This window comes from Elgaria multicarinata, chromosome 9 (genome assembly GCF_023053635.1).
Source record: "Elgaria multicarinata webbii isolate HBS135686 ecotype San Diego chromosome 9, rElgMul1.1.pri, whole genome shotgun sequence".
Lineage (NCBI taxonomy): Eukaryota > Metazoa > Chordata > Lepidosauria > Squamata > Anguidae > Elgaria > Elgaria multicarinata.
This window is the reverse complement of record NC_086179.1, coordinates 91,261,577-91,286,248: the sequence shown is the minus strand read 5'-3', so window position 1 is coordinate 91,286,248 and position 24,672 is coordinate 91,261,577. Positions and strand designations below refer to the sequence as shown.

Here is a 24,672-nt window from a genome sequence, read left to right as displayed (position 1 = left end):
TATATATTCCTATGCATCCTCCCTCATATTTTATTTAAAATCAATTTGTTCCTTCTCTTTCCCACTAATGGCAGGGAAACTTTATCTGGCTATAGGATGATGCCATGGTTGAAAATATAGTTACACGAATCCTTATTTACTTCAAAAGGTGTTTTACATAAGAAAGGCTGCTAAAGAGAGCCAGTGTGGTGTAGTGGCTAAGGTGTTGGACTGGGAGATCTCGGTTCTAGTCCCCACTTGGCCATGGAAATTCACTGGGTGACTGGGCAAGTCACAGACTCTCAGCCCAACCTATCTCACAGGGTTGTTGTGAGGATAACATGGAGAGGAGGAGGTTTATGTATGCCGCCTTGGGTTCCTTGGAGGAAAAAAGGCGGGATATAAACGTAATAAATAAAATAAATAAAGCTCATGTATTGGAAAACAATTGGATGCAAAATGAAAGAACGTTAGGTAGGGCACTTTTCCTATAGTGAAATCAAACCTCATATGAAAAATTTGCTAAAACACTTAACAGTATCATAGAGGGTGTATTACACTAAGCACTCCCCCAATCATATTAGTTATGTGGTGGTGTATCCTGTTTTAGATTTAAAACCCATTGAAGTTAATGGGGCAAGTTAGACTAACACTGGATACAAGCTATGAACTCCGGAGGTATACAGAAGTGTAAGATGATCCGGAGGCTGATCACCAATAAAGTGTTCATCTTATTCTTGCAACAACAAAAAAGCATGAATTGTGGCGTATTTGCTTGAAAGTTTGGCCACTCCGGGTCTATTTCAGGTATAATTTATCTGCATCAAGTGGTACATTAAGTATGAACCCCCGAAGCTGGTATCCCCTCCAAACATTCACCAACGTTTTGTGCCAGCTTCGTACTGTTTGGGATCACTAACCCCGGCCTGTGTGCTGTCACCCATAAATAGCTTGGAGAAGAGAAAATTGAGGGGAGAAATGGTAGCATTCTTCAAGTACTTGAAAGGTTGTCACAGAGGAGGGCCAGAATAATTGAATAATGGGCTCAAGTTACAGGAAGCCAGATTCTGCCTAGACATCAGGAAAAACTTCCTGACTGTTAGAGCAGTACGACAATGGAACCAATGACCTAGGGAGGTGGTGGGCTCTCCCATACTAGAGGCCTTCAAGAGGCAGCTGGACAACCATCTGTCAGGGATGCTTTAAGGTGGATTCTTGCATTGAGCAGGGGGTTGGACTCGATGGCCTTACCTGCCCCTTCCAGCTCTACGATTCTATGAAAAAGACTTGGTGCAGATCTCTCCTACTTAATGATCCTATTGCCCTTCCTGCCTTTGTTGAGGGAATACAACAGATCTGAGTTCATGTTTCTAAGCTCAGAACACTTGTTCTTACTTTATTTTCCCATATGCTCTTTCATCAAGTCTGGGCAAAGCTGCTCTCTTCTAAAACAAAAGGGTGGTGTGGACTTACCATTCCTTAAAAACTTTCTTCACAGCTTAACTGGAAAACATGTACTGAACCAAAATTAGCACCATTTGTAAGAATTAGTTTCTAGGTGTATTTTTTTTAAAGTAATAGGTCAAAGCCAATAATAATTTTATTTCTTACCCGCCTCTCCCTTTGGATTGAGGCGGGGAACAACATTAGTACAACAAATCACATCTTAAAAATTCTTGATTTCACATTTATCTGGGTAGGCCTGCCGGAAAATGCTAGTCTTTAAAGCTGTTTTAAATTCAGAGAGTGGCCTGGTTCAGACAACACGCTAAGCCATGCTGCTTAACCACAAAATGGTTAAGCTCCGGCTATTGGGCAGTATAGAAATGCAATAAATAAATAAATAAATAAATGGGAATGCATTAAGTTTAATTAGGGTGACCATAGGAAAAAGAGGACAGGGTTCCTGTATCTTTAACAGTTGCATAGAAAAGGGAATTTCAGCAGGTGTCATTTATATGCATGCAGCATCTGGTGAAATTCCCTCTTCATCACAACAGTTAAAGCTGCAGGAGCTATACTAGAGTGACCAGATTTAAAAGAGGGCAGGGCACCTGCAGCTTTAACTGTTGTGATGAGGAAATTTCACCAGGTTCTCCATATATACAAATAACAGCTGCTGAACTTCCCTTTTCAAAACAACGGTTAAAGACAGAGGAGCCCTGTCCTCCTTTTCATAGGGTCACCCTAAGTTAATTTGTGTTGTCTGGACCAGGCCAGAGAGTTAATTTTTCGCAGGGTGACCCTATGGAAAGGAGGACAGCGCTCCAGTATCTTTAACAGTTGTATTGAAAAGGGAATTTCAGCAGGTGTCATTTGTATATATGGGGAACCTGGTGAATTCCCTGTTCACCACAACAGTTAAAGCTGCAGGAGCCTTGCCCTCTTGAGTAACCAGGTACAAAAGAGGGCAGGGCTCCTGCAGCTTTAACTGTTGCGATGGATTTTCACCAGATGCTTCTTGCATGCAAATAGCACCTGCTGAAATTCCCTTTTCAATACAAGTCTTAAAGGCACAGGAGCCCTGTCCTCCTTTCCCATAGGGTCACCCTAATTGTACGACTCTCCTCCCCGCAGGCTGTTCCACAGCCTGGAGGCGACAGAAGAAAAGGTCCTCTGGGTAACAAGTTGCCAGCCTAGTTTGGGCTGAGTAGAATTCAGAACGGACTGTTTTCCCTCTCCTCGAGCCCCGGTGTCGCTCGTCATGGGAAGATGTGAGTCAGGGCTTTGAGGCGCCGCCATGTTCGGGCCTTTGCCTGACCAGGACAGCTCCCCCACCCTCCCCGTCGCCATGGAAACGTTGAAGGGCGGCTGCCGAATCAGCGCGCGAGGCGCCCCGCCTCCCAGCAGCGCGTCCCCCAATCGACGACGACCAAATCAGCCGCTCTGTTTCCGCCGGCGGCGTGGCAGGACGCCCCCGTCCTACCCGAGGCGCTGACGTCACGCCGTGGCTCCGCCCCCCTCGGCCCGTGTTGCTGGAGGAGCCTCGGTGTGTGTTTCCCTCCCTCAGCCTGCCTTGATTTGCGGCGGCGGCGGCGGCGGCTGGTCGTTCCCCGCTGTGCTTGGGTGGAGGCGCCGCGGCCAGGGAGGAAAGATGTGCGAGCCCAGCAAGCACGACATCGTCACTATCTTCAGGCGGCTCCGCGCCGTTCAGACGAACAAGGTGAAAGACGCGTGTTAAGGGCGGGAGGTGGCGGTGGGGGAGCTGAACTTCGCCAGTGACACGTTGCACTGCCGCGAGGGGCGGGGCTGGAGCAGCTGAGGCATTCCCCTCCTTTGGTTCCCCATCGGTTCCTACTGCCTGTAGCCCACCTCGAGCCTTAGAAATGGGGGGGCACTTCCGTGTGCCCCTCAACACCCATTTAATTAATTTATTTAAGCATTTTTATGCCGCCATTCAGCCAAAAAAACCTCTACAATCTAAAAGACATGACACAAAAGGAAAAGGGATTGGGAGGGAAGAGGAGGGGAAGGAGCACTGTGTGTCCTCAACCTCAACTCGTCTCCTGCTTTCTCCCCTGCCCCAGTCTTACACTGCTGACGGCTGGCTGTACGGCCTTCTCTGTGATTTATTTATTTATTTATATTTTATTTTATTTATTAAACTTCTATACCGCTCCCATAGCCAGGGCTCTCTGGGCGGTTTACAGAAATTCTAAAATTGAGGTAAAAACAAGTATACAAAATTTAAAACTCTAAAACACAGAACATACACACATAAAGCATTAAAAACCGATTAAAAACTAAACATGTGGGTAATTAGGATGTGTCGCCATATGCCTGGGCAAAGAGGAAAGTCTTAACCTGGCGCCGAAAGGATAGCAGCGTTGGCGCCAGGCGAGCCTCATCAGGGAGATCATTCCACAGTCTGGGGGCCACCACCGAAAAGGCCCTGTCCCTTGTTGCCAAACTCTGATAAACTGTCATTTTATTTATTTATTTATCTATTTATTTATTTATTACATTGATATACCGTCCCATAGCAGAATGGTTTTAATTTTTGTGAACCGCCCAGAGAGCCCTGGCTATTGGGTGGTATAGAAATATAATAAATAAATAAATAAATATCTTTTCAACGCCAGGTTTCTCTTCTCCCAGGCAGTTAGCAACATACCATGAGTTTTTAACTGACCCCAGAAGAGTTGTAGCAGAAGCTCTCTGGCCGGTTTACCAAGATGAGCATTAAAAACAAATATACAACAATTTAAAACCAACAAAAGCATTAATAACAACAAGATCCATTTAAAACAACTCTTCTGGGGTCAGTTAAAAACTCATCATATGTTGCTAACCGCCTGGGAGAAGAGAAAAGTCTTGACCTGACGCTGAAAAGATATTTATTTATTTATTACATTTCTATACCACCCAATAGCCAGGGCTCTCTGGGCGGTTCACAAAAATTGAAACCATTCAAAGTATAAAACAACAGTATAAAACCATAATATAAAATACAATATAAAAGCTCAACCAGATAAAAACAGTGGCAATGCAAAATTACAACTTTAAAATACTAAGTTAAAATTTATTTATAAACTGTTAAAATGCTGGGAGAATAAAAAGGTCTTCACCTGGCGTCTAAAAGCATATAATGTAGGTGCCAAGCGAACCTCCTTAGGGAGCTCATTCCACAGCCGGGGTGCCACAGCAGAGAAGGCCCTGCTCCTGGTAGCCACCTGCCTCACTTCCTTTGGCAGGGGCTCGCGGAGAAGGACCCCTGAGGATGACCTTAGTATCCGGGCAGGTACATACGGGAGGAGGCGTTCCTTCAGGTAGCCTGGCCCCAATGTTAGCGCCAGGCGAGCCTCGTCGGGGAGATCATTCCAGAATTGGGGGGCCACCACCGAAAAGGCCCTCTCCCTTGTTGCCATCCTCCGAGCTTCCCTCGGAGAAGGCACTCGGAGGAGGACCTTAGATGTTGAGCATAGTGTACGGGTAGATTATTTTAGATAATCTCACATCCTGCTGACATGAGTGTTCATATATGCATATTCAGCTACATTTGCACTAATTGAGTTAAGAGGCATTCTCCGCCTTACAGACTTTGTTTCTAGAGATCTGTGGAGAGGGCTGCAAAGTTAACATTCATGTGTTTCCAAACAACTTTTTTTTTAAGGTGTTTCCAGTGTCTTCCTCCCCTTGCCCCCAAGACAGGCCCATTTGTATTCCTGGGACTTGTACCAGAGAACTGAGGCTGACCCTGATCAATATAGGGACAGTTGATGGATGGAACACAGAGGGGATGTTCAACCTCTTGGTTCTTGGGGTGTGTCTTGGGTGCCTATAATTCCTTAGAAGACTGACTTTTAAAAACACTGTTTAAAAATGTTATCTTGTCATATATTACAATGCTTTATATAATGCTCTTTACTTGAAAAGAATGTAAAGAGCTTTTATGAACACTCTGTAATATGTAGATATTATAATATTAGTTATTAAAGCCAATATTATTTATTGGCTGCAATTCTATTAAATGCTTGTTTTTAAAAGCCCTTCAAAGATTATTTCTTTTTATTGATTCTTTTTTAACTCTCGTGGATTTTGCTGTCGTATTCCACAATTGCTCTCTCCTGCCTTTTCTCATTATCAATATGGTTTCTCCCTTTCCCTTTTATTTGTTCCTATGTCGTTTCCAGAGAATCCTACCTCATCATCAGGCACAATGTAAAACTTAATCTAACTCATTTCCTCAGAAGTAAAGTCCTGTTGGATTTCAGAAAGGCTTGTTTTGAAGTAATAGGACTTTCTAGTAAGTGTGCTTAGAACTGCAGGTTTAGGATTAAGACAGAAATCCGTTCTAAAGTGTGATGCAAATGGCTTGAATGCACATTTGCTGGCTGAGTTTTAAGGCATTTATTTTTAGGGCAGAAAATGTATACCTAAAATCACTCCCAGCTACACTGCATTTTAGAATGTGTGTCTGTCTTCTCTGTAAGTTGGCAGTCTTGTGCATATTTACTTGTACATAAGTCCTGTTGAACTCAGGGAAATTTATGCTTGAGCAAAATGAGTTTAAGATTGCAACCTCCCCAGATTCTAAGTCAGGTATGAAGTAGGAGCAGACTATTTATCATTTATAGCTGGGATAGCTAAAAGGTGAGATGTGAACCCAAATGATCCCTGTTCAGAATTTAACTCGGCAATGATCTCTTTAGATGAGTCTGTTGGCCTCAGTCGCCATATGGATTATAGGAATAATAGTCACCACCTTTACAATCATGTTGTATAGTATATATGTAAAAGGCTCTCAACAATTTAAAATATATTGTTATATATGAAAAAGTGACATGAAGCTGTGAAGAAACCCAGGGACATGAAGCTAGAGGAGGTTTTAACACTATTCATCCTAGTCCGACTCCAACATCTGCTACTACACAACTCTGGTTGTGCTGGTCAATTTGTTAGCAGAAGAACTCAAAAATGTCATGGGTTGGTCATTAAAATAATTTGCTTTAGTAATGACTTTGCTCTCTGTATAGCTGAGACAATTTCCTTAATAGCAAAGTTTCTTTTTGTGGTCAGCTAGTAATGATGCCCACTGTATAGCAAATTAGTGTCTTTTCTATTTTGCCTAAAGATGGCACAAAGGTATTCATAAAGAAGCTTGTCTGATGGACATTGCTGCCTGTTTTTCTGTTTCTGATTTTTTAAAACCCAGGCCAATAAATATTTTAACAATCCATAACTAATTTTAGGAATTTGCTTTGCAGGTTTTGGTGGCCTCTAGATTAGATGGCTTTCAAAAAGTTACTCATGTTGCTGTTAGCTATGATGGCTAAATGCAGCCATTTTCAGAGATAGTATATGTCTGTGCAATAGTTACTGGCAACAAACTATAGGAAAAGGCAATTACCTTCATGTCTTCCTTATGAGCTTCTATCCGCATTTGGCTGGCCACTTTTAGAAACGGAATACTGGTTGAAATGGCCCTTTTTCTGACCCAGCAAGGATCAGGCATCTTAACATATGTCTGTCTGAGTGCAACACAGTGTAGCATTGGGCTGTTAATCAGGTCTAGCCCAAGATATTTTACTACCTGAGGCAGAATAGCAAATCAGGCTTCATAGAATCCAATTCTGGCCAGGTTTATTTTGGCACCTGACGCAGAAAATTCCACAAATGTCTTTTTCTAGAGGTAAAGACACAACAGTAAATTACAGAAATAAATAACATTTTGCTGCCTTAGCTCGATACCAGAAATTAACTGCTGACTAATGGTACAGCCAGCCCTGTCAATCAGTGTTAGGAAAGTGCCTATGGATGATAGAACACAGAAAATGCTAAGTGAAATAAAAGTCTGCAGTAAACGTCTTTGTATTAACCTTTGAATAATTCCTTAATTTGGGTAATCTAGGTATTGAACACTGAAGAAGATTAACAATCCCAGTGTGGATTGTTGTTGAACCATGAGTTACCGTGTTCGCTGATCACAATGCTTTTTGATCAAGGTGTGTTACCGTGTTATCTAAACACTGTGTTTTCCGTGGGGTTGTTTGTTAACCATGCAGTGTGGCCCTGAACAACCTAAGAACAAGCCATGGGTTCTCAAGGTGGCTTGTTTGAGAAAATACCATGTACATTGATGGTGCTATATAAATAAATAAATAAATAAATAAATAATAATAATAATAATAATAATAATAATAATAATAAACCACACTGCATGGTTAACAAGCCACCACCCTGTGGAAAACCAGTTCTGCCAGTGCACCAATCCCCAGAAAGATTTTCTGTGGGATAGGCATGGCCTGTTTCCCCCCCCCCCCCCCCCTGTATGTTTGGATAATGAAAGTTTGAATCCCTACAGCACCAGGATATATCAGGCATATTTGTTGAGTTTATTGTTTTTATACTTAAATTGCGTGTACTTAAGACATTTTACTTCAAATGTTTGAACCTGACAGGCTTTAAAAACACACCAACCCAACATGGTGTTGAAAGTTAGTAAATGTGCATAATGGCTTTCAGGTTTAAAATGCTATGAGATCTTTGGGACATTTAACTCCTTGCAGTTGTGAGTGTGATATGAAAAAAACTTTGTGATCCACTCTGATCTCACTAGGAAATAAAATGTGTTTGGTAAAGGACTGTGTAAAGTAGCTCCTGAGTGCTGGCTCAGGATTCATAAATATCTTTGATTGTGGAAAAGACAAGTGAATAGTTTGTACTCTCCAAGCTCCTGAAATATTATATAGAACTATATTAAAATTACATTATAATGTAGGACTAACATCAAACATGTATAGTGTTTTGTACTGTGCCATCCAACTTACGTTGGGTGAGGAGCCATGAAACATGTCATAAATTCTCTTAATTCAAAGCAAAAAATGTTGCTTAGCTGGTTTTTTTTGTAACATGGGGAAATCTTCTTTAAATGTGTTTAAACGTGTAAAAGCAATGCAATTTTTAGTGACATCCTGAATCCTTATTTTTTTCTTTCTCTTTAAGAGAATTCATGGTCAAAGTTCCATACTGCTTATCAGTATTGGTACTCTTTTAAAAGACAAAATGGAGTGCAGACTTTGATTTTAGATTGAAAACTGATGAGCTGGCTTAGGAATTTTAACTGTAGTTAAATCATGTTTTCATTTTCTTCTTGGTGAACAGTGACCTTTTAGAGTGGGTGGAGTACTGTAATGTGTGCATTTTTTAAAAAAACCAGACAGTCCTTTTTTGCAGTGCAAAATGCATTGCTCACAAATATTTTTTTCATGTATTTTTGTTTGCTTCTGCACATTCTGACATAACATTATTGTTGTTGTTATTATTCTGCCTTTCCCCCAAAACTAGGACTCAAGGCAGCTTTACAAATTAAAACATGTACAGTTAAAACAAATAAAGATATACAAAATTAAAACAATACTTAAATAAGCTACAATATTAAAACATTTAGAACAGTTAAAAACTTTTAAAATATGAATAATTTTTTAAAATCCAGCATATAAACGGTGCATTAACAGAGGTTCAGACTAATCCCCAAACGCTAGCTGGAACAAAAAAGTTTTAGCCTGCCTCCAGAAACACCCTGGGACGGGAGTTTCAGAGCCCCGGGGCAGCCACTGAGTGGGCCCTCTCCCGCGTTCCCATCAAGCATGCCTGTGACGGTGGTGGGACCGAGAGAAGGGCCTCCCCTGAAGATCTCAGAGGACGGGCAGGCTTGTACAGGAGAATACGGTCTTTCAGATAATCTGGACCTGAGCTGTATAGGGCTTTATAGCACTTTTTGAATTGTGTCCAGAAACAGAAGCCAGTGCAGCTGTCTTAACAGTGCTCTGTCTTAGCAGAGTTGTATGCTCCCTGTAAGCAGCCCTGGTCAACAGTCTGGCTGTAGGTCATTGAACCAGTTAAAGTTTCTGAACGCTCTTTAAAGGTAGCCCCACATAGAGCGTGTTACAGTAATCCAATTGGGATGTAACTAAGGCATGTGTCAATTGGGATGTAACTAAGGCAGGTCAGACATCTCTAGGAACGGGTTACAGTAATCCAATTGGGATGTAACTAAGGCATGTGTCAATTGGGATGTAACTAAGGCAGGTCAGACATCTCTAGGAACGGGCGTGGCTGGTGCATTTGCTTTAGCTGTGCAAATGCACTCCTTGGCATCACCGAAGCCTGGGCATCCAGACTCAGGGCTGAACCCAGGAGTACACCCAAGCTGCGAACCTGTGTCTTCAGGGGAGTGTAACCCCATCCAGCACATGCTGAATCCCTATTCCCTGATCTGCCTTACAGCTGACCAGGTGCACCTCTGACTTGTCTGGATTAAGTTTCAATTTGTTTGTTCTCATCCAGTCCATTACTTTTGATAGACACTGGTTTAGCACCGAAACAACTTCCTTGGGGTTGTGTGGAAAGGAGAAGTAGAGTTGGGTGTCTTCAGCAAATTGGTGGAACTGCACCCCAAAACTCTGGACAACCTCTCCCAATGGTTTCATGTATATGTTAAATAGCATGAGGGACAAAACAGAACCCTGAAGGACTCCACAGGCCAATGGCCAAGGAGTCAAACAGAAGTCCCCCTGCACCACCTTCTGGGTCTGTCCCTCCCGGAAGGAATGGAGCCACTGTAAAACAGTGCCTCCAAGTCCCATTCCAGCGAGGCGGCCCAGAAGGATACTATGGTCAATGGTATCGCATGCCGCTGAGAGGTCCAGCAGAACCAACAGGGACACACTCCCCCTGCCCAGTTCCTGGTGTATCATTCTACAATTATCGGTTATACTGGTAACTTCGAGGCTCGACTTCTGCAATATGCTGTACGTAGTGCTACCTTTGTACCTAGTTCGGAAACTTCAACTAGTTCAAAATATGGCAGCCAGGTTGGTCACTGGTACACCTAGGGGGGACCTTATTACACCAACTTTAAAATCACTCCAGCGGCTGCCAATTAGTTTCCTGGCGAAGTACAAAGTGTTAGTTATTACCTTTATTATTATTATAGCGCCATCAATGTACATGGTGCTGTACAGAGTAAAACAATAAAATAGCAAAACCCTGCCGCATAGGCTTACATTCTAATAAAATCATAATAAAACAATAAGAAGGGGAAGAGAATGCACCAAACAGGCACAGGGTAGAGTAAAACTAACAGTATAAAAGTCAGAACAAAATAAAGTTTTAAAAGCTTTAGGAAAAAAAAGTTTTTAGCTGAGCTTTAAAAGCTGCGATTGAACTTGTAGTTCTCAAATGTTCTGGAAGCCCTACATGGTTTGGGTCCAGGCTACCAGCGGGATCGCCTTCTCACATACAATATGCCACGCACAATCAGGTCCTTTGGGAAGAATTTACACCAGTCAGCCAAGATTAGGCTGACAACCGTTACCCAGAGGACCTTCTCTTCTGCTGCTCCCAGACTGTGGAATGGCCTGCTGGGAGAGATTTATCCACTTAATACTCTCTCTGAGTTTAAGACAGCCATAAAGACTAATCTCTTCCAACAGACCTACCCAGATGAATTTTAAACCTAAGAATTTTAAGATGTTCTGATTGTTATTTTAATATTGTATTGGATTTATATGCTCTTTTAATCAGTTTTATGCATTTGGTTTATATTGTATTTAATGTTGTTACCCGCCTCAATCCAGAGGCAGGTGAGAAATAAATAAATTATTATTATTGCTAAAGAGAAAAGTAATTTTATCCTAGTGTTCTATGGAAATATGTTTAAAATTGCATGTTCATTTTGAGCGTGATTCTGAACTATTTCATGTTAATAGATTAATGAATGAAGTTTCCAGGATGATGAAGCTATCTTTAAGATGATGAAATACAAAAGTAGCAGAACGAATGGATTATAACGTGGGCAGGCAGACTAGTTGAAGAGAATTAACTATTTAATAATGTATAAATGTGAATTTTGTATCCACAAAAACATTAGGTGCTAAGACCATGGTTATTTCAGGAAAATTGTTTTGAGGGGCTAGGTGGAGAGAAAAATAACAGGCAATGTTTGGTATGCAGATACTGATATTGCTGTTGAGCGGATAAAAGCAACATCTGTTCAAGATGGTACATTCTGCTTGCCTCTTGCCTATATTGTGGTAGATGGTCTGATGTTTAATAGTTTATTATTATTATTATTATTATTATTATTATTATTATTATTATTTTTTTTTATATAGCACCATCAATGTACATGGTGCTGTACAGAGTAAAACAGTAAATAGCAAGACACATATGCTGGGCACTTTAATGTTGGTTGAAGTGTCTGTTTATATGCAGATGTTCAAAACTGGCAGCAGTTGTCAGAATGTGACAATGTACCCAAGTGAATGTTACAGTGATAAAAACGCAGTGCTATTCTATCCCTCCGTATTCAGTACTCATACTCCCAGTTCAATGCACATAGAATTGCAGCTGTGGCCATTCTGGGCTTGTTCGTACAGTTTTCTGACATGCAACCTAATAAATTGGTAGGCATATAAAGGCTGAAGCAGGTAAGTGAAAATCTCTCATCTGCTGGTAAACTAGAAATTGCATCCAGGGAATTAACTTCTTGCCTTAGCTCAGTTGTTTGAGTAATTTAGAGTTCTGCAGACACCACACTACTTTTTCTGAAATGATGTGGTAAGGATTGTATTGAGTGATAGTTTATGAACAGTCACCCTTTGTAATGTGTACGTGGTGAGGAGACTTTAGACTTAGTGGATTCTTGTCAAATTCCATTCTGTGAACTAGATAATGATCCCTGTTGACCAGTGTAAGAGGTGCAGTAAAGCGAATTTAAGCTAGTCAGCTCAAAGTGGGGTTTGCTTGTTCAAAACATTTCTACATTTTAATCACCTTTTGAGTTAATATTTCTATTTTACTTAATTCTTCTTCTTTACCAACCCTCCACTGCCCCGCACAGCAATGTAGTGTGACCAACAAGATTGCTTAACTCATTGAACTGTGGATTTTCCAAGTTATTTTCTGAATCTATGTTCTTAAAGCTCTCGGAGGAAATCTAGTAAACTTTAGCACTGAGTACCCCAACTGCCTACAATTTTAAAACTGATATGTTTAATACTGGAATTGGTGGTAAATTCCAACATTTCATCTGGTCTTCTACATAGGTTGGAACTAAGAGACCTGTTTTACTGGCTGGCAGTGCATAGAAGCAAATCTTGGAGAGTGAAGGGGATAGTATTGGTTTTAGAACAGGTGGTTCTAACCCCTTAAGAATGACGTTGCAATGTTGTTGTCTCAGTCCTCCACCCCCAAATTACAGTAAAACATAGTTCTGATGCTAAGTAGTGCAAACAGCAGCCAGGCACCTCTCCACTGTGCCTGGGTCCAGCTCCAGCTGAGAGCCCCCTCCCTCCTGCTGTCAACTGTAACTGCTGAACTTTCCAACTAAGATTGTAGTGCCTGAATTTGCTTTCCTTTTCCCCCTCCTCCTCCTCCCTCCCAATCCCCTTTCCTTTTGTGTCATGTCTTTTAGATTGTAAGCCTGTGGGCAGGGACTGTCAAGAAATACTTTTTTTTGGCTGAATGGCGGCATAAAAATCCTTAAATAAATAAATAAAATAAATAAATTCTTAGAAGATCTTCCAAATCGTGGCTTTATCAGATGAGAACTAGCATGCTGCATAAATAGTTAAACAAAAGTAATCTTAACAATAAACTTGTGGGTGTTTTCTAGATGTGTTTTGACTGCGGAGCAAAAAACCCAAGCTGGGCAAGCATAACATATGGTGTTTTCCTGTGTATTGACTGCTCAGGGACTCACAGATCCCTTGGGGTTCACTTGAGTTTCATTCGGTAAGTAGTTTGTATGTTTTTTCCTGTGTTGGGGATGTTTTCCTGTGTTGATGTATTTGTGCAGTTTTCCCCACCCCCATATTGAAGTAATTTTATTGTTAGTAAATGTTTTGCATCTCATGTGCCTGTTAACAATTAGAGTACTACTGTGCACTAATACCGTATTTCTTCGATTCTAAGACACACTTTCCCCCCCATATAAACATCTCTAAAAACGGGGTGCATCTTAGAATCGCAGGTGCGTTTATTATTCTTAGAATCAAAGCTTTTTTTCTGTTGGTACTGAAATTAGTGGGCGTCTTACAATCAAAGAAATACGGTACTAAATAAGTGAGAATTCCTTTGTAACATCCATATAATTGTTTGGTCCCAAAGAAGAAGGTTGGATTTCAGGGTACCCTCCATTCGCAGAAGGACGCCTTCCTATTCAAACTGAAGTTTAGAAACTGATTTTAGTTGCTCTGAGCATATACTTGATAGGCAGCGACCACCAATCCTGGGTTTGAGATGAGTTTTTGAATACTCACATTCACAATGTATTGTGAACACTTAAACAATTTTAGAGGTAGATCTAAAGAAAGTAATATGAGAACAGATTCATGTTTCATTGCCCACCCCCTTAGGTGGAATATTTTTATAATATCTGTAGATAACATGTAGAAAGGTATATTTCCCCAAATGTATTGCCATTGTATTTAGCGATTTAAAATATGTGTATCTTGCCTTTCTGCCTAACAACAGACCTCTAAGTTGGTTGACAATAAATGAAAATTAATTCATAATAAACAAAGATTCTTTTTAAAGGCAGTGGTGACTTTGAAGGCTTTGTGGGGATGACAAAAGACAATATTGTCTCCCAAAGTCTTATGTGCTTATTGTGTAGCTGTTCCAATTTTAGTATTAAATGTATTTATTTATTTATTCGGTAGGTCTACAGAATTAGATTCTAACTGGTCATGGTTTCAACTGAGGTGTATGCAAGTTGGAGGAAACGCTAATGCTGTAAGTTTGTATGTTAAATTGTTTGTTAATTGTACATAAAATTGTTTGTTAATGGTATGTTAAATTGTTTGTTTCCCCCCTAGTTTCCTGGAATTCTGTCTCATGTTGATCATAAAACGTACGTAGCAGCAGAGCTCTATGTGAAGTGATTTTTGTGAGAGTGCAATGAAGTTACACTTCATGTATTTACTCACAAATTTCTACCTCACGATTCTGCTCCAACAAGTTCCAACAAGTTCCCAGCTCTAACAATGAGCTATTGGATGCAAGATTTTGCTTTCTGAGAAACTTGGCTTTCTTTCCTTGTTTAAAATCAAGTTTGCATGCCGTATGGATGTAAACATAGGTTTGAAAGTGTAGCAGTGCCTGCTTTGAACCTTTTTAGAAGAGAGTAAGGCATAAACAGACTGATTTAATTGATTAACTGGTAAAATCTTAGATACATTTGTTTTCATAGAATCATAGAATAGCAGAGTTGGAAGGGGCCTACAAGGCCATCGAGTCCAACCCCCTGCTCAATGCAGGAATCCACCCTAAAGCATCCCTGACAGATGGTTGTCCAGCTGCCTCTTGAAGGCCTCTAGTGTGGGAGAGCCCACAACCTCTCTAGGTAACTGATTCCATTGTCATACTGCTCTAACAGTCAGGAAGTTTTTCCTGATGTCCAGCTGGAATCTGGCTTCATTTTAGGCAAGGTTGAGTGAAGCAGGCTACAGGCTGAACCACCATGGCGTCATACTCCCTTGACTTTCCTGATCACCTTTGGTTTTCTGAGGAGGTGGGGGGGAGAAAGGGCCTTGCTTGAGGCCTTTGCAGGCTTGATGGTGAGGCCATGAAGCCTGAATTTGGCTTGTGGGCCCCAGGCTTCCCATCTGTGTCTTAGGGGAACAAATCCATGGACATTTTTTTAGAACATATGTTCCTTCTGTTTCTTTTGTAGTCTGCATTTTTTCATCAATACGGTTGCACTACAAATGACACCAATGCGAAGTACAGCAGTCGGGCTTCTCAGCTTTACAGGGAAAAGATTAAATCTCTTGCAACTCAGGCAACACGGAAGTATGGTACTGATGTAAGTGAACTGCATTATACAACACTGATGGAGTTTTGTTTTGCCTACACCAATGCTGTATTTCCAGACAAATTTGATGTTTTTATAAAACTTATGTGTAACAAATCACATGGCATTCAGATGTATCTAGCTATATTACAATGCTGCATGCAGTTAAACTGGGAAGATAAAAGATTCTGTATTGGAACTGATAAATTATACTTCAAGTGTGCCAGGCACTCAACATTCTTGAGTTTTTACTATAAGGGTTACTTAGTTTATACAAGTTCAGCAGTGGTTTGCATTTATTATGTTTTGGAATGATAACATTCAAGATGCGTTATTTTTCCTGATATTCTTTTTATTCTGTTTTATATGAGGGGAAATGTACACACTCAGGTTAAATAATATTTGCAGTACTTGTATTTCTAATGGGTTGGATCTAGATTTGCTATTCTGTGAAAAGAAGGGCTCCTCTAGTTGGGAAGGGTCAAGATCTAGTGAAGGCTCCCAACTGGAGGAAAGTGAATATTGTTCTTCCTTCCCCCTGTAGTCCCTTGCATCACCTCCCACAATATTCTAGAGCAGAGCTTTCCAAACTTTTCATGTTGGTGACACACTTTTTAGACATGCATCATTTCGCGACACAGTAATTCAGCTTTATTAGCAAACCGGAGGTTAAACTAACCCCTTGTAAGAGATATGGACACATACATAAATTGTAATAATGAAATGTATGGGGACACAACATATCTCATGAAAACCTTTCATTTATATTTTTTTAAATATATGATTTGCAAGATAATAACATACGTTTCCAAGACTTTTCACATTGAACCAATTTTGTCGAGCTGCGATCGAGTGGCGGTTGAGACGGTGTTCTATCAAAAAACTGGACCCATGGAATTTCCTGAATGCGTCACTTCAGGTACAGCCACGTCACCGGAAGTGACACGGAATCAGCTGTTTTGACCCGATTATGCATACTGCGCATGCACAGTACCTGTATGATCCCTCGACCGTGGTGTGCATACACGAATACGACGGAAGGGGAATATACTAGTGCACCATACTAATTGGCACCTTTGCTGCGTAAAAATGCATGCAAGTTGGTATTGCTTATTTCACATAGACTCAGAGGTTTCTCGTTACGTTCGCGTGACACACTGCAGCTGACACACTAACGTGTCGCGACACACAGTTTGGAAAGCTCTGTTCTAGAGGAACTTCAAGCCCTTCAGAGAAGATTCAGGGGGCTGCAGGATGGAGAAGGAATGGGCAAAAATTGCTGCCTTTCTTCTGCCTGTGGAAGTGTCCAATTAGTAGAGTTCCACTCCTGGCAAGTCTGTATTCAGTCCATTATTTGTAACATTGTATAAGTTTTAATTTTGTAGTTTGCAGTTCTTGAATCTTTATAAAGTAAAATTTATAGACCAATGCATAATTTAGGGTTTGGGAAGTCAAGTTTCTATCGCACATGTCAAGAAATAAACTGATTCTTACATTTTTCAATAGCTTAGTATATAAGTAGGTTTGCTAATCTGATCTTGTGTCTTTAATTTGAGGCATGTTTTAGAGAATTTATACTTTGTAGTACTAATAGGTTGATAGGAAAATAAATAGACTTATTATTAGTAGAAGTGGCAGAAAAGCAGTGCTGGAAAAATGTTTAAAATTTGCAGGCAACTTTAACTGCTACTTATCAGTTATTTGTTGCTCTATGCTCCTTTACAATAAAACAAAACCCTTTCAGAATGTAATTACTCTTCCCAGTTTACTGATGAAAAACCAAGGGCAAATTGTTAGGCATTTATTCTAAGAGTTAGTCCTATTTTTGAAAAACTGATTTTGATTGTTCTTTGGAAGCAATAGGCTAGATACATCTGCTGTACCAGCCCTTGTCAACATGACACCCTCCAGATGTGTTGGACTGTAGCTCCCATCATTTCCAACAGTATGATCAATGGCCTTGCTTGGCTGGTGATGCTGAGAGTTGTAGTCCACCACATCTGTAGGATTCCACGTTGGGGGAGCATGTACTGTAACCAAAGAGTTCTTTATCCATCATTAATGACACAAAGGGACTGTTCGGACAAGACGCTAAGCCATGGTTAGGCAGCTAACCCTTTTGCAGCAAATGCTTAGTGAACGTGTTTAAACTGTGGTTATGTAGCCACCATGATTAGGAATGGTTCACATGACACATTAAGCCATAATGATTAGCTCAAAATGCTTAACTACTTTGACTTAGCGTGTCATCTGAACAGGGTCAAAATAAGGTTGAAATCACTGAACAGGGTCAAAATAAAGTCCAAATCACGTTAAACAATATGTACCTTGGTAAACTGTGTGTTTATTGTGCTTTGAATGATCGAAAACCATTCTCCAATTTCTGCTGTTATTAATATTCCTGCATTTTCCAGCATTCCTAATATTAATTGATTTCTACTGTGTGCTAAATTTACTACATCAGTTCCTCCTAGTCTCATATTTAGTTTACCTTTCTGGCTCTTACTGACATATTTTTTCCATTTTTCTTCAAATAATTCTAATATACTTACTAGTTATTTACTAAATTGAGAAGAGTAATCCTAAATGGGGTCAAAAGAGGGAGAGACATGGCAGATATACCAAATCTGAAGTCCTGCTGGTTCTTGCTGATGAGGGCAGAAGAACCGAACTTGTTAGATTGGCAAGAGTTTTCATTTTTAATTGCCCTCCCCATTGAAAGCAATAAGACTGGGGAACTACCTACACTGAGGTACTCAGATCAGGCCTGTTATCAGGGAATGAAGTGGGTTTGGCTTCAGCAGATCCAAAGCTGGCTCTGATTCACCTCTGGAATGACCTTTTATTTATTATTATTTAAATTATTATTTAAAAAGGATTTGACATTTTGGGAGGGAGTGGGCAGAACCCACGTTTTAGTACCCTATGCTTACTACTGCTTGTGGGAACATCAGGAAGGAATAACTTTCACCCTTAACTTCCACAGTGGTGAAGCCCTGTTCTAGTGGAACCTCTCTCCACCGGTGGAGAGGCCCCTCTGCTAGTAATGTCTTGGAGGATCATATGCCAGTGAGCTTGAATCGTAGGACATGTACGTTAGTGACAGGTGAAGCAGTTCACTAGAAAGAACGGCTTGCTGCCACTTCAGGTGGGAATTAAGTTCCTATCCTAACTAATGTCTACATCTGGAGAGATTGAGCAAACTGTATCCCCAAATGTACATAGATGTTGGAAATATAATTTGGTTAATTCAAATCTTACATCTTTGGTACAAGTCTCCAGTATCAGCCAGTGAAATTATCCACTAATAGAAACTACTAGCTGTTACATCAAGGTGATTGAGGGATAATTCCCATACTTATCAGAAAAATAGAGATAAAAATGGAGGTAATGGTGCCTTGATTGGCACTATGCAGGCACAATTACTGACTACACCCCCTGTCCCGCCGCCCCTGAGCAGGCTTTGATATCAGTGAGGGCAGTTAGCTAGTCAACAACTACACACTTCCATGAGGCTAATTGAGGCACGTCTCAATCAACTGATAACTAGACCCCAAATTGTATAATACAATTCTTATTATTGATGTTACTAGTCTTGGCCTAATCAATATTCTCTTAATCTGATCTATAAACCTATATTTAAATATTATAGCAAATTACTTACCACCTCATTTATAAATACTCCAAAATAACCTGCTACCTTTTATAAAAGTCAATTAAGGGTACAATTCTATAGACAGGAAGAAGACCTACAACACCACTCATGCCAAAGCCAGTTATGTTAGGAGTTGTAGGTTTTTTCCTAGCTAAACATGTTTTTATACTGTTTACGTTTTTGATGGTTTTAAATTTTGTATACTTTTTAACGTTCACTGTTTTTAACTTTTGTAAACCGCCCAGAGAGCTTCGGCTATGGGGCGGTATGTAAATGTAATAAATCAAATCAAATCAAATCGGATTGCACCTTTAAATGAAATATTTTTTCTCATCACATCCATTTACTTAGAAGACAATCTTATACTTGTTTACTCAGAGGTAAGTGCTGCTATATTCAATGGGACTTACTACCTAATAAGTGTGTTTAGGATTGCAGCCTTAGACTGTTCTATTCTCTTAGAATAAATAAAACCCTATCTTTGTCTGAGATGAAAATATTTTTATGAAGTATTGCCACATAATACATTAAGGCTGACATTTCCCCAAAATATCAAAATTTGACCAGGCATTAACTTTTCCATCTTTTGCCTTTCTCAATGATGATGATGATGATGACTTGCATTTATATCCCACCTTTTTCCTCCAAGGAACCCAAGGCGGTGTACATAACCCTCCTCCTCTCCATGTTATCCTCACAACAACAACCCTGTGAGGTGGGTTGGGCTGAGAGTCTGTGACCGGCCCAAAGTCACCCAGAGGGTTTTCATGGCTGAGTGGGGACTAGAACCTGGATCTCCCAACTCCCAGTCCAACACTTTAACCACTACACCACACTGGCTCTCCATGATCCATTTTGTGACAAAGCATTATGACAATGAAACAATGTTGTTTCAGACTTGTACTATAGGGAGTCTGTATCCCTATCAGTCCATGACAGTATTTATGCCACTTGCGTGTAGCCTCGTAACACAGAGCAAAATTTGCAAGACTTTCTCTTGTGAAATTTATAATGCTTGCTCTAGGTCCCCCCCCCCCCCCCGGTATCAAATAATTCTCTGTGAATTTTATAAGTATGGATTTCGTCAGGAATAAGGGAATTGTGCTAAATAAAAAGAACTGTGTCTCTGAATTATTAGACAGGCAATCCTGTGAAATCCATGAATTTCAGTAATTTCCAGTGTTCAGTCATTCTCTTTAACTGATATTATTCTAAACAGTGTGTTCAGAACTTGTGATAAATATATACCAAGATACTTAACTGTTTTAAGAGCATTGTAGCTGATAATTTTACCTACTAATTTTGTCACCTCTATAATTTTTTAAATCCTGATCTAGAGGTTTACTATTCTAATTTTCCACCTGTTCACGCTGCCTTCGTTTCTTTCCCCTTCCCATGTCTCCCTTATGTCGCTTTTTAGGCTGTAAGCTCCTTGGGGCAGGGACTTGTCCCCTCATAATGTATAAAATCTCATAATATATAAAATAGTGTTGAAAAGTTGTAGTAGTCATAAGCGTATCATCACATCTAGAGTAGTTCAGCCTTGACTCCTAGCCAAGGAGGCAGCCAGTGACTATTGTCAACTTTTTAAGCAAGTAAACTGAGCAAGTGAATTCAAGTGTTGGCTATAGAGAAATTTGACCAGCTGAATATGGTAGATGATCATTTACACCCTCCCTGGTTTTGAAATGGTGGTTAGTTTATTTTAAAGCACAAGTCAAGTAGGGATTTAGAATAAAGTGTTTTTCCCAGGTAGGAGTGCTTCAGCAAGTCAGAAACAGGTCCTTTTAGTGCTTTGGGGGCTTCCTATCCTCCTGTAACCTTAACCTGCTCTACTATAGAATACTACTGTCTTCAGGATTGGGGCTGGTTGCCAGGCCCCTGAAAAAAAGTTATTCTAATGTTCTAGTTCAGTGGTTCCCAATTAGCTAAGTACTGTGGACCCTTTGGTTTTCAAATGGCAAGCCATGAACCCCCTACTTTTGAAAATTTTGTTATCTCTATGGTAGTTACCTGTGCGAAGCAATTTTTTTGAGAAAATAAGGGGTAACCCCTAATAAGCAAAGGAATTTAGGTATACTAAAAAACAGACCATAAAATTTGTGATATTTGTGATATTACCACACAAAAATGACAATGATTTAAGTATATAAAGACGAATTTAATTTTACTAACATCTAGTTTACAATTGAACAAATTATGACATGTCTAGCAGCTACTAAACCTAAAAGTGATGGGAGAACTCATGTTTTTTTTTTTTGTCCTGAACAATCCCTTCCACATCCAGTTCAATATTTCCTACTTTTAATCTCAAATCTGGATCAACATCAAGCCGATTTCTGTGCTTGTTCTTCATATAACAAAATGTCGAAGATGTTTGTTCATGAAGATATATGGAATAAAAAGGGAACTAGATGTTTCAAAGCTTTTTCACCTAACTTCTTATAATCAGGAAAAACCTTCACCCAGAATTGGTCCAGTCTATATTCTTTGAAAAATGATTTCAATGAACCATCACAAGTCACGTCAACAAGTGCATCTTGCTCTTCCACAGATAGAGTTGTTAGTTGTACATCACCACATTGAAAGGATTCCTTCTCCATGAGTTTTCAGGATTAGGTGCAGGGAAGTAATCTCTGAAGCTTGTTGCTAAATCACACAGGTGCTCAGTGATGTTATATTTTACTTCTGGTAGGAATTCGTCATCAGTGGACTCCAGAAATGAATGGTGAATATGTGAATGGTGCCACGGACCCCCTGGGTGGGTTACGTGGACCCCCTGGGGTCCATGGACCCCCAATTGGGAACCACTGTTCCAGTTTTTATATCTAGGCTCTATAGGTCTTAGAAATTCACAGGCGAGTGTTTTGATTTTTCCTTTTAATTTACAAATTCATTTCTGCATACCTAGGGATTCCCCAAGTACATAGAATCCATTGCTTTATTTTGGGTTTGCACTGTGTCACTCCCAAATTCAGAGTGAACGTCTGTGCCTATAACGTAGAGAACTGATGTTGACTGAATTCTATTTTGAAGACTGCTAGGTGTTCAGCATTGCTTAATGCTTATTGTTTCATTTAAGTATGTGAATGAATGCCAGTGCAGATTGTCAGGAGTTTAGCAACTGCAGTAAAACGCTATATGAACCGTAAGAAAGTGCTTCTCTTAATTGCCTCTGTGGCATTGCTGTGTATCTGAGATTGGTCTAGACCTGTGTCATTATACAGGAATGTTTATGGTCTTTTTGAAAATTATTGTACTGCTGATTATGCCTCAAACATACAGTATTGAGGGAACATCCTGAGATGACCTGCTGTGTTTGTTCTAGTTGTGGATAGATGGCTGTGGAGCCCCTCCTCTATCACCTCAAGAAAAAGAGGAAGACTTCTTTGCATCACACGTTTCTCCTCGGGTATAGAATAAGTTGAATTTTGCTTCTTATGTCTGTCGTATTTTTCAAGTGGCAAGGTTTCAATACTAGTTGTGGCCTGTGCATGGGTGTGCACTAACCCCATCTACCATCACAGGAGCACTGAAGGCCCATGCTTTCCTTGCCTACCACATCTGAGGGGTGTGGACTGTTCACAAAGTAAGGCAGTGCACCATTGTGCCTGTACAATGGCCTATGCAGGCAAAAGTCCTATCTATCCAACAACAGGGTGGATGAAATAATCCATCTGTGCAGGCACAATGTTGCAGTGCCTACAGTTATTAATTGCTGTAGCCGGGGGTTCTCAGTCCCTAATTCCCACTTGGCACTGGTGACAAGAAAAGCATCACACACCCTTATGTTCAGGCCTAATTGCTTCATAGATGAGTATCATTATATATTAAATATGAAAATGTCACTTTTTATGAGTCTTGTAATGATTATTTTTGTCCGTTATTATTTTCTCAAAATGTAATTCTGTGGTCAAATGTGCCATGAGTTATGTCGATTTAATACTTCTAATAAGGTTGTTGAGTCTAAGTCATGGCAGATAAACTAACTTTATATAAGCTAATAGTAAAATATTATAGTACTACAAATCGTGGCATAACTGTTGAAACCTAATCTTCCTTACTACTGATATGACGCTTCATTTTTCTTATTGAGAGAAATATTGTGAGAAAGTAGAATTATGAAATCTTAGTTATCTAATATTTTACTGGTTCTATAGATCAAACAACAGCATGAATATTGAGATTAGCGATGCCTTAGGTAGTTCAGTTTTTAGTTGCTTTGAGCTTATTTCAAATAGGTACTAGTAACTAGTTTTTCATTTTTGCAGGTTGTTAACGCAGAGTGGGAGACAGCACACCACGACACAATTAATCTAAAACAGACTTCTTCCGAAAATGATTCAGAAAGCAAAGAAGGTATAATTTCTTTGTTTAAATCTTTCAAACAGATTTTTAAACTGCTGGAAAAGTGCATATAAAATTAAATGCTCTTGGGTCTCATTGGTTTTTGTGTTCTTAGCTTTTATTATATTATTGCATATGTGGTAGCAATAGATGCTAAATAGTTGGCAGTTGTACCCAGAGTTGATGTTGTACACAAAGGGACTTGTTTATACTGCTTCATGAAGAGTATCTTATTGCTATTGTCAAAAATGTCTAAAAATGACTGCTTCAGCATTACTCAATCCATTGATAAATGCATACCCAAACTTAGATGTTTTAATCAGTTTAAATCTATGCAAAAGTTCATAGAATCAAAGAATAGTAGAGTTGGAAGGGGCCTATAAGGCCATTGAGTCCAACCCCCTGCTCTATGCGGGAATCCACCCTAAAGCACCCCTGACAGACGGTTGTCCAGCTGCCTCTTGAAGGCCTCTAGTGTGGGAGAGACCACAACCTCCCTAGGTAACTAGTTCCATTGTCGTACTGCTCTAACAGTCAGGACGTTTTTCCTGATGTCCAGCTGGAATCTGGCTTCCTGTAACTTGAGCCCATTATTCCGTGTCCTGCACTCTGGGAGGATGGAGAAGAGATCCTGGCCCTCCTCAGTGTGACAACCTTTCAAGTATTTGAAGAGTGCTATCATGTCTCCCCTCAATCTTCTCTTCTCCAGGCTAAACATGCCTAGTTGTTTCAGTCTCTCCTCATAGGGCTTTGTTTCCAGACCCCTGATCATCCTGGTTCAGTTCTAACTTCTTAGTAGTGTAGCTGATAAGAACAATATACTTGTTTATCAGCACAGTTTATACTTGCTTTACAAAGGTGGGGAAAGAAGCTGGTTAGGAAAGCAGAAAGTTAAGTGGCTATGTGGCATGTGGGGAGGTGAGAATGATCTGTCTAGGAATACGTTTTCAAAAATCCTTCTAAAAAGCACTTTTTGTCCTTATTGTTTTTGTATTTCTAGAAGAACCTGAACATGGACCAAGTGTTGATTGCCTTAGTGTGTCACCACAAGCTTCGTTAGGTAATGAATCCAAAATGGAAATGGAAGACCCATGTATTTTAATGTGTACACATGTAAAGAGATATTGGTATGAGACAATCAGTGCAAATTTTGCACTGCTAGCTGATTTTTTCAGTAGAATCCTAATGAAAGGCATTCCAGCCCATAGAACAGCCAATTTTGCCTGTGACATACCTTGGAAAAAGCATGTAGGGCAGGTCTGTATGTCGTTGTTAAATCTGTTTACCATTACATGTGATTCACAGAGCGTCCTAGACATGAATAACTTTGTAGTAATTGGCATGTTTTTTGAATGGTGGTTTTCATCAGCTTGTGTTTCCTCCCATAACT

General features: G+C 40.0%; 1 protein-coding gene across 3 annotated transcripts in view; it reads left to right on the top strand.

The window, feature by feature from the left end:
- Positions 1–2,998: 2,998 nt before the first annotated feature.
- ARFGAP3 (ADP ribosylation factor GTPase activating protein 3) overlaps positions 2,999–24,672 on the top strand; it is a 50,355-nt gene continuing 28,681 nt past the window's right edge. For 2 of the 3 annotated variants that reach the window (XM_063134318.1, XM_063134317.1), the window contains exons 1-7: positions 2,999–3,142; positions 13,100–13,218; positions 14,148–14,220; positions 15,161–15,292; positions 22,264–22,347; positions 23,207–23,294; positions 24,283–24,342. In XM_063134318.1, coding sequence (XP_062990388.1) covers positions 3,074–3,142; positions 13,100–13,218; positions 14,148–14,220; positions 15,161–15,292; positions 22,264–22,347; positions 23,207–23,294; positions 24,283–24,342 — 625 coding nt within the window. In that variant the 5' untranslated portion in view covers positions 2,999–3,073. The remainder of the gene's footprint in view (positions 3,143–13,099; positions 13,219–14,147; positions 14,221–15,160; positions 15,293–22,263; positions 22,348–23,206; positions 23,295–24,282; positions 24,343–24,672) is intronic. The other variant, XM_063134319.1, reaches the window with a different exon arrangement.